Genomic DNA, 13,343 nt, shown 5'->3' on the forward strand with positions numbered 1-13,343 from the left:
TCAGTGCTCCCTTTTAGATGCAGTCCTGGGAAAAAGACACTGTACCCCATTTCTTATCAGAGAACTGCTAAGTGGAGAAAACCTGACACCAAATATTTACTCTTGGATCAATTCTGTTTAAAGTGTAATGTTTGTAGCAGAGCTTGAACACAGGAAGGTCAAATGTAGGATCAAGGTTACATTTATATAAAGACTGAGGAATATGTCCTGGGAACCCTTGCTTTGAAAGGGAAAAGACCAGAGGATTTTGGAAGTTAAACTATGAGGATCTTAATTTTTGTCTTGGTGCTAGGTGTTTTCTCATGTTTGGGTAAGTTGTTCCAGATGGAAGCTCCTTTTCTTTCTTATGGTGGTTTTGGGAGGTACACTACAAGACCACACTGAACTTTTACATCTGTCTCAGGATTCCCAGTGTATGACTATGAGCTCCCTGTCACAGAAGAAGCTCTCAATGTTTCTATTGCAAGGATCAACTCCCAGTCATGGGGGACAAACCTGTATGGTGTTGTCAGGAGCCGTGTCACAAGAGTAAGTGCACAGTTGATGAAGATCCTTTATCTGAAATAGGCTTTGTCATGGTGGAAAACTTTTTTAATTTTATTTTTTTACCCAATGCTGGAAATTCAGATTTAGTTGAAACATTCTGATGTTGTTTGGAAGAGGGATTGGGGAGTTATCGGAAGCTGTGGCTTTAGGAACCTAAATATTCTTTGTGTGCTGGTTTGTAATTAAAAATACTTCAGGAGTTTAACTTTTCCACCCTTAGAATAGACATCTTTGAGCTATGTCTTGTAAGATTCCAAAGTCCAAAACTAGTGGTTTTAAATGCCTCCAGCTAGTTGCTTTGCTTTGGGCATAAAGTAACCTGGTTCATCTGATGGTCTTTGATAATGTGAACAGAGACTGGAGAAAGAATCCTGAATGTGTGTGGTGGTATTTAATTAGTGGTGCTGACTGTCTCTACACACTAATTATGGTTGAAATCTTCTAGTGTGTAAATGCTGGCAGGAAACACTCTCTAAATTTTTGCTACTAAGGATTGTATTGGACCCCTAAATTTAAGGGAGTGAACGCTTCCTAATTTTTCACATCCATGTTCCTGAACATTCTCAGAACCATTCTGCCTACAGATAGTATGTATCAAGTCTTCTGCACAAATGAATGATGGGATGACTTTTGGATTGATATAGTTAGGAAATATAGGAATATATTATATATTAATTATCAATACGTAAATATTTTTGTATAAGAAAAAAAACTTGAAAGCATTGGGTTTTACTCCTCATTGTGGGTGTTTTATTTGTTTGTTTGTTTGGGGTTTTTTTTGTCTCCCATGTTGAACCTAATCATTGATTAGACTGTGAGAAAGAGAAAAGAAAATCCTCATGTATTATAAAAGGAACCAAACTCTGAAGCTTGCAGTGCAGCATGTCCACTGCCCACTGAGGCACCTGAACTGACAAGGAGCAGCTCTATAAGCTGCAATTATTCAACTGCTTGTAGTCATGGGATTTACTTTCCAAGTTATCTTTTTGCAGCAGACCTCCCAGCAATCAAGGCAGAGCTGTTAGCAGGCAGGTTCCCACAGAAGAGGGGTGGCATGCAGAGGTAATGCTGTACTTATCTGCCTTTGGCAGTGATAGTTCCCTCAGCTGACTCTGAGAAACAGGAACAGCCCACAATGGTTGTGGGGGTTCCAGTGAAACCCCCCTGGAAACTCGTTCTATGTCACTGCTACCAAATCTACCTGAGGGGGTAGCTCCTGAATGCATTAAAATATTCTTTCTCACACACAAGAACCTGCTCCAAATTGGGCACTGCCCCATGATGCCACCATATATTGTTCCTGTGTGCTTGTGTTCCTTGTGGCAGCAAGGTTGCCGTGCAGTGGGCATAGAAGAATGACTGTCACTAATTTTATGTTGTATTGCCCTTCTGTTTCCTAGGTTGAGATGTGGAACAGTGGTGATTACAGACTAGAGCTGCAGTTCAGCATTCGTGAAACTGTGTGCACTAAAGCTTCAGGGAGAGACCCATTCACCTGTGACTTCAAAATAGGACCCTTTGTGGTAAGGACCTCTTGTGTGAAGGGAAACCCATGGCTGTGTGCAGCAGGCTCTCAGGACATAGAATCATTAAGGTTGGAAAAGACTTCTAAGATCATCAAGTCCAACCATCCACACAACACCACCATGCCCACCAAACCCAGTCCTGAAGTGCTATGACCACACATTTTATGAACACCTCCAGGGATGGTGGCTTCACCACAGCCCTGGGCAGCCCGTTCCAATGTCTGGCCACTCTTTCTGTAAAGAAATTGTTTCAAACATCCAATCTGCACTTGAGTCCATTTAAAACACGCTAAAACATGTTCGTGTGTTAAAACACCACTGCCCACCTGAAAGCAAAATCAAACCCAAACAAACAGAACCTGCAACATGGAGGTGTGTTAGGTGGAAAAGCTCAGTACATGGAAGTTCTTCTGCCTGCTCAGTGGGGAATACTGGAAACGCTCTGAGGTGAAAAGAGGATGTGTGTCCTGGAGCAGCATGTGGTGAAAGTGTCTGTGTGCTTTGGGACCAAGTCCTGGAAGTACTTCTCTGTGCACATTTATTTTTGTCAAAACATGGTTCCTATTGCAAGCTTCTGAGTGGTTGTGTCCTAGGTGCTTGCACAAATATGACACAGCCTGTGCAGTAGCTGTGTGTCAAACATCCACAGAGCTTATCTCTGGTTCTTTGTCCTCCTCCAAGCTGAGCTCTTCTTGCTTCACTTTCCCCTGTGATTGGCTGCCAAACTTATCTGCCCTTCCTGGGAATACTCTTTGGGAAAGAGGAGGGATTCTGGGAAGACACTGAACAGATGGTGCAGAGGCTTTCTTTCCTCCTGAGTCATGCTACTACCCCAGCAGGTGGTGCTTTACCCTACGAAGAGCAGGGTAAGCATCTAAATGTCCTTTCCAGTATTGCTACCCTGGAGCTAAGGAGCTTGTGTGTGTGTGGATGGGACTACAGGGAGCTGATGGTTGTTGCTGGGTTTTCTTTAAAGATGCAGGGTTGGCTGCTGTGAAGTTATTGCTGTATACTAAGCAGATCTCTCTTCTTGGGGCAATAGGGTATAGAAGATAGTGTTTTCCAAACTTGAGTATAGGTTTTGCTGGAGCTTCTGTCAAGTCATAGAGACATTTTCTTTAAAGATAGGTGAACTTCTAGAACTGGAGATGCAGTCAGCAGAGCCCTGCACAGCTCATTGTTGTGTTGTGGTGCCAGTGCTATAGAAAGAGTTTGGAGATTTTCTTGTACCTTGAGCAGTCTCAAGACTTCATGTAGCTAATAGGCAGTTGGATACAGGCAAGTTGCCAAAATCTGCTCCAAAAAGTTTTTAGGTGTGTAACATTGCTTGAGTTTCTTCCTTTTGGAGTTTGTTTTTAAATCCTGTACTGGTTCCCTTCCCTGCTGAAACTCCAGTGGGAGGATTGGTAATGTAGCTTGGCTCTACATGATTTGCTCTGTTTTGATCTGTTTACAGCCAACCAGTTTCTGCAGAAGTGTGGTGGAAGTCTCCGGCGAGCTGATCTCGAACATTGTCCTCCAGTGCCGTGGCGGCAGATACAGCTCTGAATCTATCAGCAGTGAGGAGGTAGGGAGGGACAAGCCCAAATTTTTGCTGCTGGGGGGAGTGAGAAGTCTGCTTATTCTCTTTTAAGGAGGGGTCAGGTTTATATATGTCAACTGCAACTCCTGTTGTCATTGGAGGTTTTGATCAGAAAACTCAACCAGTGTGTTTCCTGTAATGCCTCACTTCCTGTCAGCTGAGAGGTTTGACCTTGTGTGATGGAGACTCAGGGAGAGGGTGAATCTACAGCAGGCTGGCACATCCAATGCTCTTTCCTCATTGACACGTAGAGTATATTCCAGGGATCTGGGGGTGTTCATTCTGGAGAAGAGGAGGCTCAGGGGAGACCTCATCACTCTCTACAACTCCCTGAAAGGAGGTTGGAGCCAGGGGGGGTTGGTCTCTTCTCCCAGTAAGACAAGAGGGCATGGACTTAAGCTCTGCCAGGGGAGGTTGAGGTTAGATATTGGGAAAAAATTCTTTACAGAGAAGGTGATCAGGCATTGGAATGGGTTGCCCAGAGAGGTGGTAAATTCTCTGTCCCTGGAGGTTTTGAAGAAGAGACTGAATGTGGCACTCAGTGCCATGGTCTGGGAACCACAGTGGCAGTGGATCCAGGGTTGGACTTGAGGATCTCAGAGGTCCTTTCCAACCTGGATGATTCTGTGATTCTGTGGACAGCAGTGATTGGCACATTTTGGAAACAGAAACGAACACTGATGGCTATGGCTGTGTTACCAAACCCAGTTCCCAAATGAGGATGTAAGCACAGTATAGCTGAAGAACATTAGCTCTCCTGGGATTTGTGTTCCCTTTTTGAGCTCTCATTTGGGTGGCAAGGTGTGATTAAATGCCACCCCAACCTATGAATTCCTGCTAGCTGTTTTCCATTCATGACAGTGCCCACTTTTTCCATGAACTGACACTTGAACCCGGGTGCCTTCACTTGCACTGCAGATCTACAGGGGGTGTTGTGCTTGAGGATTATATTCAGGGACCAAAGGTAGTTTCACAAGCAACAAACCAGAATATATGGACAATTTTTATTTCTGGAAGGTGGAAGTGACTAACTGAATAATATCAAGCAAGTAGGATTCTGTGTCACCTTCTCCGGATTTGAATTGCCAACTTAGCTTGTAAATTTTATTAATTACATTTTTTTTCCCCTCAGAATCTCTATTCAGAGCTAGTAGTGAGTGCACCACAGGAATTCTTGATTTGCAGAGCAGGAGGACTCCATGTGATGTACTGAAATATGTAAAGCAGTCTTGGATGTTCAGTCTGTCATCTGTGGGTTAAGCATAACTCTTGTTTAATAGGGCACTCACTATAAACACTTACTTTTACAAGCAGACATCTTCCTGTAAGTCTTCTCTAACCATCACTTAAACTTCACTACTGCTGCCAATACTGCTCCTGGCGAATATATTTCCTGCAATGTTAATAGGGAAAACATGCCAAAGGGAATTATTGCACATGAGAAGGAAAGTATTTCTCTCTGAAGAAATAAGTGCACTGCAGATTTTGCTCCAGTACAAGGGATCTCAACCTGGTTCACTGTGGATGGTGTTGGTGTGGCTGTAGAACTTATGGCATTTGGGTAGGAGAAGGAATTCTGATTGGCCAAAGCTCAGATCATATTACTGGGGTAGAGATCAACAGAAGAAGAGTACAGAGAGCTTTTAGAAGAGTAATTTGGGATAAATGAGTCAAAGAAGCACCCTGTGTGACTGCAAGAGTCTAACTCTCCTCTCCTGGCTGTATCTGCACTACAGTAAGGTAAGGTCAGGTGAAGCCTTAAGTAAAAACATGTTGACCTGAGAGCCTACACATGACCACGGATTTCCTTAGTATCAGCAGTAACCTTGTTTTCAGAGAAATCAATAATGAAGTTTGGAATTATTTCAGTGATCACATAATACCTGAGGAAGGGAAGGAGAGGCAGACTTCTTGACAGATGAGCTTTTTAAAGAAACTTCTTTCATTTTCAGATGATGCATATGCCAGTAATGAGCCCCAGCAGGCAAGGAAGCAGTCCCAGAGAAGGTGAGCCATTTCTGCCTTGCTGGTCTGTCATGGCACATGGAGGTTTGCCTTTTCAATCATCTCTTTCAGCCACCTGATGGTCATCTGTCTGAGGGAGAAGAAAATCTGGCAGACCAGCAGTTTGCTTGGGTCACAGCCATCTGTTTTTTCCTGAGACACAGGGGTGTCTCACTGGGGAAGCTGTGAGGGCTGTAGGTTTCAAAATAGGGTAAATGCTGAGCTTTTTATACTCTGTGTAACATGTTCTGGGTTGCCAGGCTTGTGCTTTCCAATCCAGTACTTATGTGCATCCTTGGGGTTGTCTCGACGTTATGTAGAATGCTGTACTAAAATGAGTTTGAACATGTATAACACTCATGTATCTCTGTGTTATTTCTTAAAAGATTTATTTGCTCCCGAAGCCTTGCCTTCAAGAAGAGGCAGCAGACATGAAGATTGGCACAGATCCAGCTATTTCAGCTCTGCCAAGACTGAATAGTGTGGTTTGGGTGAGTACAATTTTATTCACCCCAGGTCTGCAGGTCTGGCAGCACAGTGGGGGAAGTGGCTGATCTTCAGATGAAGGACTTGTTAGGGAATAACTTCTTTGCAAAGAACTTCTTTGCTGCTTGGCTGTAACCATGATAAAAGGCATTTTGCTGTAGGCATTTGTCAAGAGTTGTTTATGGGGATGTTCAATGAGAGGGTACAAATAGCACTGTCAGCACCCTCAACAAAGTTTGATGGGGTGGCAACCTCTGGTCCCTGTGATAGGGCTCACAGAACAAGGGTCTGACCAGCTGTCGAGGCAGCAGGAGATAATTTTTATTTTCCTCTGATTGCTTCACTCCTAGGAAGATATCCCAACTACAGAGCTCCCAGCTCACTCTCAAGTAGCCCATCCTGCATGTTCACACACACACACCTGTGTCCCACTGTGCAGGCAGGGTGAATGAAAACCCAACTCCTGACCTGAGGTCAGCATTTGGCTCAGACCTTGAGCTACAGTTCAGCCTTTTTACTTCCATCTCTCTTGGCTAGCAGAGACACATTCCTGTCCAGTGTTTCCTGGATACTTTGGACATTACCCAAACTGGTTGCCCTTAGCAGAGGTGTATCAATGGCTGTGAGATCTGGAACGTTCCCTCACTGTGTATGGGCAAAGACAAGGGTGAGTTTTTGGGTGTCCCTTTCTGGACTCCCTGCAGAGAGTACCACAACTGAGTGCTCCATGTGTGTCCAGCTCAAGTCAGGCCAGCTTCCCTGGAAACAGGACAGTTTCAGATGTAATTCAGCACTGATGCCTCACAAAAAACTAACACCTGTTACCCATAAATATATCTATGCTAAAACTCTCTGTGCTGAAGGAGACATCCCCACTATTCTCCCAGAAACTAGATATGAAAGGTAAGTTCAGTCATTCTGCTAGCTCAGAACTTTGTTATTAAAATTATTTCATTAAATCCAAATGCAATTTTAGTTTATCCACGAGCCAGTAAAGATGATTAACTTAATGGTCTCAAAGGTCTTTTCCAACCAAGGTAATACTGTGATTCTGTGATAGGCTGTTTTAATTACTGCTTTTCCTCTCATAGAAATCTCTTAACTTTTCTAAATGTCTTTGAACTTCCTTGAGCGTATCTCAGTGACATTCTGGTGTACACTTTGTCTCGAGTAGCTGGGCAGTTTTAATCCAAGGAAATGGTGTGGAAAGACTGAGACTTAACTGAAAAGTAGCATAAGGTTGACTTTCTCTACCAAAGAAGAAAATGTCAAGTTTTGTAAATACCTGACCATTGTTAGCGTCCAAGAACCAGACCATCTCAACCTGTCTGGGTGAATTTCAAATGAACCTTCTTCAATGAATCTTTCAGAGAAGTTGTGGGGAAGGTGAGCTCAAAATGGGCACACACCCTTTTCTTTGCATTTGGAAAGTGCCAGATATCTTAAATTAATTCTTTGGTTCTTGAGGAGCTATCCCCATTAAGCAACAATCAAAATTATTTTGTATTCCTGTACCTAATGCCTAACAATTCTCTCATCTCGCAGCAAGCTGTAAAATCCTGTTGAAAGAGAAGATGAAATAAATGGGAAGAGATGGATTATTCTTGAAATTATGTGCAGGTTGAGTTTTAAAACTTTCTGCTCACTCTTGAGGATAGGTTCCAAGTATCAGTGGAGTGGTGTTTCATACCAGTGTCCTTGGTTTTGGACATCTCAGAGGCAGATACATTGGGAGATAAAGGTAGATTTTCAAAACCCCTCAATATACCCCTCAAAACCCCCTGTTTTTTGGTACCTGTGTGTACATGGCTAGCATTACTCCAAGCTGTACTGTGGTGGCAGTGTTTGGTGGGGCATGGGATATACTCACTGTGTATTGGCAGTAGCTCAGCTGGCTCAGCCTAGCTGACAATGTTTTGGGGGAGGCTGGGAAAACAGCAATTTAGTAATAAAAGACTTAGTAATCTCTTATTCAAAGAACCTGTTGTTGACAGGCAAAGCTGTACAAGTTCCTCTGAGAAATGAAACGTGATTCTTTTTTTTATGCAATAGTACAGGTGGGTAACACTGCTGCAAAAATTACCCAGATGGTTAGAGAGGTTTTCGTGCTGGATTTTACATTTTCTAGGTTGTCTTATCTTTTGGGCTACAGGAATTATTTCAGGGCAATCCTGTGCCTGACTCTCTGCAAGAAACTAGGCTAAATGATCTCAGTGGTGCTTTCTGGCTCTTTTTATTTATTAGAATGAGCTAAGTATTCAAAAGAAAAAAATCAGTGTAGCTATTATATACATAAGAACTTTTTCAAGTCTGCAGCCTTCAGAACACTGGTTTGCTGGTGCCTGCAGGAGCTGGCAAACTGCACATGAAAGAACCACATCAATGATTAATGAGCTTACTCCAGTGACAAGTCTTAATCAGATTTCCTGGATTTATTTCCCAGTGCATCTCTGGAACTGGGGAGACTGTCAAATTCCCACGTCATGCTGTGGACAGGCCTCTCATCCAAATAGCTTGGGCACAGAAACGAGGAGTGACAGCAGTAGAGGCAGCAGCTGTACAACAGCTGATCACTGGTTAACAAGCATTCAGGTCATTAAAGGAGCTTGGGCTGGCAAACATGAGCAGAGCTTGTTAGAGCTTTGTCACCTGCTACAGTGTCAGCAAAGGGCACGTCAGTGATGTAATCAATCCCCTGTTGAAATTTTGTGGGGAGGAGAGACCCTTGAAAGGATGCTGTTTGGCATATACAAAGGCTTTTTGAGTGTGCATGGGTATGTGGGACTGTGGCTTCTGTTAAGATGGAATCTGCTTAATAGGGTGTGTGGCTCTAAATTGCAAGGAGCAGCCTAAAAAATGGCTCCAACTCACCTTGAAGGCAAAAGGAAAGGTCCCCAGTGCTCTGCTTTTCCAAAATGAACTGCTTAAGGCAGTTGTCTTTTGTGCAGGGTGGAGTCTGACCTATGATTTATGTCTGGAGTCTTGCCAGCAGTGCCTCATTTCCTTGAACAGGAAAATTAAGAAGAAAGCTCCTGCCTTTGCTTGCAATATACATGTAGATTGTGAATGCTGATTTTTCTTTTACAGTCATTAATCACACAAGGAAAGTGTTGTGGGTTTTGTTTTGTTTTGTTGGTTTTTTTTTTAGCAGACAATCAAATTCCTTCTGTATCAAGCCTAGGGCCTGTGATTTCCTTCTTGAGTCTTCTACATTTTTTTTAAATATGACTCTCCTGCTGAGTTCTCACCTGGAGTAGCTCACTGGATGCTGTCATGGCACTTGCACAAACTGATGAGCAGCCTTACAGTTGCAGAAGTGAATAGACTGTCATCCTTCAATGTTAGGGTGTTGGTTTTTTTACAGTTGAAGAATAACTGGCAAGATTGGACCTGCTCTCATACCACAGAAATCCAGGAGCCAACCTTCAGAGTGAAATGGCTGCTTGTTTGTCTCTCTTAGAAAAATAAGAATAGATTAGGGTGCATAACCCTCATGGGGCACGGAAAGAAGAGCTTTTATCCCCTGTGACCTCATTAAAAAGTTACTTGATTTTGGTTCCAATTTTGTATTCTTATGGCTTCTACATTCTGCCTTTGTTTTGTTTTTTTTTTTCTCTCTGTTCACCCACCCTGCTTTCTCCAGTTCTCAGAAAGCAGTTTATTGCTTTCTGGGGAAAAAGAAGTGAAGCATCAGAGAGAAGGCAAATCCTTGTGGAATGGGATCTGTTGTGTAGGCGTGAGCTCCATATCAGATCAGCTTTGAGAGTGGGAGCTAGAGCAATTCATCACTTAAGCAATGTGAAGGAAATTAAGGGCTATCCTTACATTCTTCCTGCCCTGGAGTCTGCCTGTGATGGCTCGGTCTTTGGTGTCACTTGACATCTTGTGATAGGTTGTAGCAGATGAAGAAACAGCATGCTTGCAGCTGTTCAGAGGTGAAACAGACCCAGACAGGACCTTTCCTGATGCTCAGGTCAGATCATGGTGCAGGGATGGGGCAGAGAGAGGAATTGCTGTGACAGTCTCTTGTTGCTTTATTTGAACAGCAGTGATTTTTGCCTTGCCCTTTGTCTGCCTCTTCTGGATCTGTTTTGAAGGATTAGACCCTCTGCTGCACTGAGGAAATTGTTCCTGCTTCTGGAGGATGCAAACTGTGGATGATTCCTTGACTACACTGTGCCTTTAGGCCTGATTTCACAGAATCACAGGATGTTTTAGGTTGGAAGAAACCTCCAAGATCATCCAGTCCAACCTTTGACCAGCACCATAAGCTAACTACTAAACCATGTCCTTAAGGACCAGGTTCAAGACCCTTAATGTAATTCCTGGAGGAAACCAACAGGACTTCACCAGAGGAACAGAAGCCTTCTTAAAGCCTACTTACTGTTCCACGTTGCATTTTGCAAGCACTAGAAATGAACTTTTCAAAGCTGGAATTTCACATGTTCTCTCTTGTTCCTGATTCTTCTCTTGCCACTTAATTCCCAGTGATGGGTGCAGTGGCTTGTCCTGGTTCTTCTTCCTGCATCCCCCATTTCCAGGGCTGCGCAGGTCCCAGGCACTTCTGGACAAGCTGCTCTCAGAGAGTCACTTCATCTATCACTACTACACATGGGGACACTCTTTCATGGCACAAATTTATCCCTGAAGTTTTATTAACAAAATTGTCTTACTGAAAAAATTCAGGTTGCCATGGTGACAAACTTGCTGAAGGTACAAGCCTCTGCTACACACTGCTGTAGAAGCAGTCACATGTTTTCTTAGAATCACACATCTCAGATTCCCTCTGCATATGGTACCTCTTACTGAGATACATTTGTCAGAAGACTTTATACCAGCTGATAACCTCAACCATCTCTATTTTTGAGGCTTTACAATTGTTGATTTGTGTCTCACATTACATATTTCACTTTTGTTAATTTTTCTAGCAGTCCAATACTTAATTTTTTTAATACTAGTTAGCAACTGACATGACATTTTTTGCATATGTGAACTGTTTTGCCTATGCAGGTGTCTTTTTACAGACTCCTCATGGTGTGATTCTGATGCTAAACAAATTAATAAGCAACTCAGTGGAGTTGAATACATTCTTTTCCTAGCCCATGGATGTTTTGTTAGCTCTGTGAAGTATGCCACAAACTGTGAGCTATGACATTTCTCCCTGTTTTATTTTTTTTAAACTAGATTGGAAAATTAGAAGAATCCAGCATGTGAAGAATGAACCTGATGCCGTTTCCTTTTCTTTTTCATGGAAAACTCTCCTGTAATGATGTGACAGTCTTTTTGCTGTTATGTCAAGTGGCTATTGGATGAGTTCATGCCTGCACTTGTCAGTCAGTCCCTGCCTTCTGATGTGTTTGAGTTCACTGGGTGGGCTGTCTCTGACACCTGGTATAGCTGCGTCCACCACATGTTGTACCATCTCATACCAATGCTATTAAAGGATGATTATTTCATCTGTTTGTTCTGCCTTGCTCTCTGGTTGCTTGTAATTTTCTGCAATGCTTGTACATAATTACTGATTCATGCAAAGTAATAGAGGCACTTAATTCCTTTTTCTCTAGGGTGCAGCAGCTGTGGACAAAGTCCCTTGCTATAGCTCCAGAGGAGTGAGTTTTAACCCAGCAGTATTCTGACTTTAATGGGTACTTGTCCACTAATGGGGGCTCAGGGGAGGGTGGGGGAGCTGCCCTCTGCAGCCCTTGGGAAGGGAAAGGATACTATGCAGCTCAGGGTGTGTTTGTTTTTTAAGGCCTTACCACCAATTTGCTCTATGGTTTGGTGAGTTAAGGTGTAGACTGGAATTAGGGCTGTGCTTCCACGCACACCAAGTTCACCTGGTACAGGTGGGACAACAGTGGACTTAGGCAAGTAAGTGGTAAATAGTCAACAGAAGCTGTTCCAAAAGAAGCAGATGTGTAGGGAAGTCTGTTGCACATAATGAAGGTACTAATGGGGTATTTTGTATATCGCTGGAATGATGGCAACGTTTTCCCTATATGCTGTGTTTGTGGCACAGCAGCCTGGATCAGCAGGACAATAAGGACTGAGCAGCCCTGCAGTGCAGGGATCTCCCCTGACCAAGCTGCAGACCCCACTTCAAACTGCTCTTGTTACAGCCAGCACCTCTGGGGATTTGACTCCCTGCATGTTACCTGATGTTGAGATCCCAATGAAACAGTTTTCTTACCAAGCCCTCTGTGAATGCTGCTGTACGCTGCTTCTGGCTGCAGTGGATATAAACCAGGTGAGGAGTTAGCAGTTTTGTGGCCAAATGTGGGGGTTTTTTTTCTGTTATTCTCTATGTCTTCCCTTCCCTGTTCCTAGCTGGTTTTGTGGTACTGGTGGGAAGAGGCTCCTGTGGGAGGTGAGCATTGCCTGAGCACTGGAGATCCTGTGCTCTACTGTGCTCGTGATGCTTTTGTGCCAAACTGCATCAAAAGCCAGGTGACTTTCCTGAGACATAAACAGTCAAATTAGTTGGATATTTGGTGGAATACAACAGTGCCATTAAGAGCTGCAGAAGTCTTTAAAGCTGACATTACAAAGCTGTCTTCTTTAGGAAAAATTCTCCGACGGGTTTTAAGATCTGCTTCCATCCCTCTTTTTTTCCCACCCCACAGCACAGGGCTGGGTTTGCAGCTTTTCCATTGCTCTCCCTAGAACTCAGATGTCTTTCCTGGAAAGTGGCTACTATGGGAGCTAAAGAATTGATTGTTGGTTCCTTACCAGCTATGCAACTGTCCCTGCTTTCAAAATTTTTTCTCTCTAAACTAAGTCTCCCATGCAGTCCGACTTGCAGTTCATTTCCTTACTGATTGCTGCAAGGCAACCTGATTTGTAGAGATATCTCTCTCTCAAGTGTGACAACACATAGTCAGGGGGCCACTGATGTGCAAGAGCAGGGAGTAGAAGGAGGTGGAAGGTGTTGGGAAGGCGTAGAGGTCCAGCAGAGAAAGGGCTGTTTTCCTTTCTCAAAGTTTTGCTTTGTCTGTCAGTAGAACTGGGCACATCAGTCCTTCCTTTGATGTTGATGTGCCTCTCTTGGGACCCAGCATACCAGCATCATCTGTTTTTCTGTTGCAGATAAATCAATTTTACCGAGCAGCACCTTTCTTATAGGGGTGACTTCAAATCTTTGTGCTGGTCATAGGTAGAAGTGTAACTCATTTAAAAGTTGGTGGAAAGAAGAAGCTTAG

At 43.4% G+C, this 13,343-nt stretch overlaps 1 protein-coding gene across 12 annotated transcripts; it reads left to right on the plus strand.

The window, feature by feature from the left end:
* The first annotated feature begins 98 nt into the window (after window positions 1-98).
* On the plus strand, window positions 99-11,600 carry SPP2 (secreted phosphoprotein 2). 12 transcript variants are annotated; one of them, XR_011726514.1, is made up of 9 exons: window positions 214-310; window positions 404-528; window positions 1,539-1,608; window positions 1,947-2,069; window positions 3,529-3,639; window positions 5,607-5,661; window positions 6,045-6,149; window positions 8,123-8,201; window positions 9,509-11,600. XR_011726514.1 is itself a non-coding variant. In XM_071747098.1 (8 exons), exons 2-7 carry the CDS (start codon window positions 416-418, stop codon window positions 6,137-6,139), a joined length of 567 nt encoding a protein of 188 aa, XP_071603199.1. In that variant the 5' UTR covers window positions 212-310; window positions 404-415; the 3' UTR covers window positions 6,140-6,149; window positions 11,329-11,600. The 12 variants fall into 12 exon arrangements, 8 of the variants coding, with proteins under 8 accessions (XP_071603203.1, XP_071603202.1, XP_071603205.1 ...); XR_011726513.1 differs by having other exon boundaries at window positions 8,139-8,201; XR_011726516.1 differs by lacking the exon at window positions 1,539-1,608 and having other exon boundaries at window positions 145-310; window positions 11,329-11,600.
* The last annotated feature ends 1,743 nt before the right edge of the window (window positions 11,601-13,343 follow it).

The sequence above is a fragment of the Heliangelus exortis genome, chromosome 6, assembly GCF_036169615.1.
Source record: "Heliangelus exortis chromosome 6, bHelExo1.hap1, whole genome shotgun sequence".
NCBI classification, from domain to species: domain Eukaryota; kingdom Metazoa; phylum Chordata; class Aves; order Apodiformes; family Trochilidae; genus Heliangelus; species Heliangelus exortis.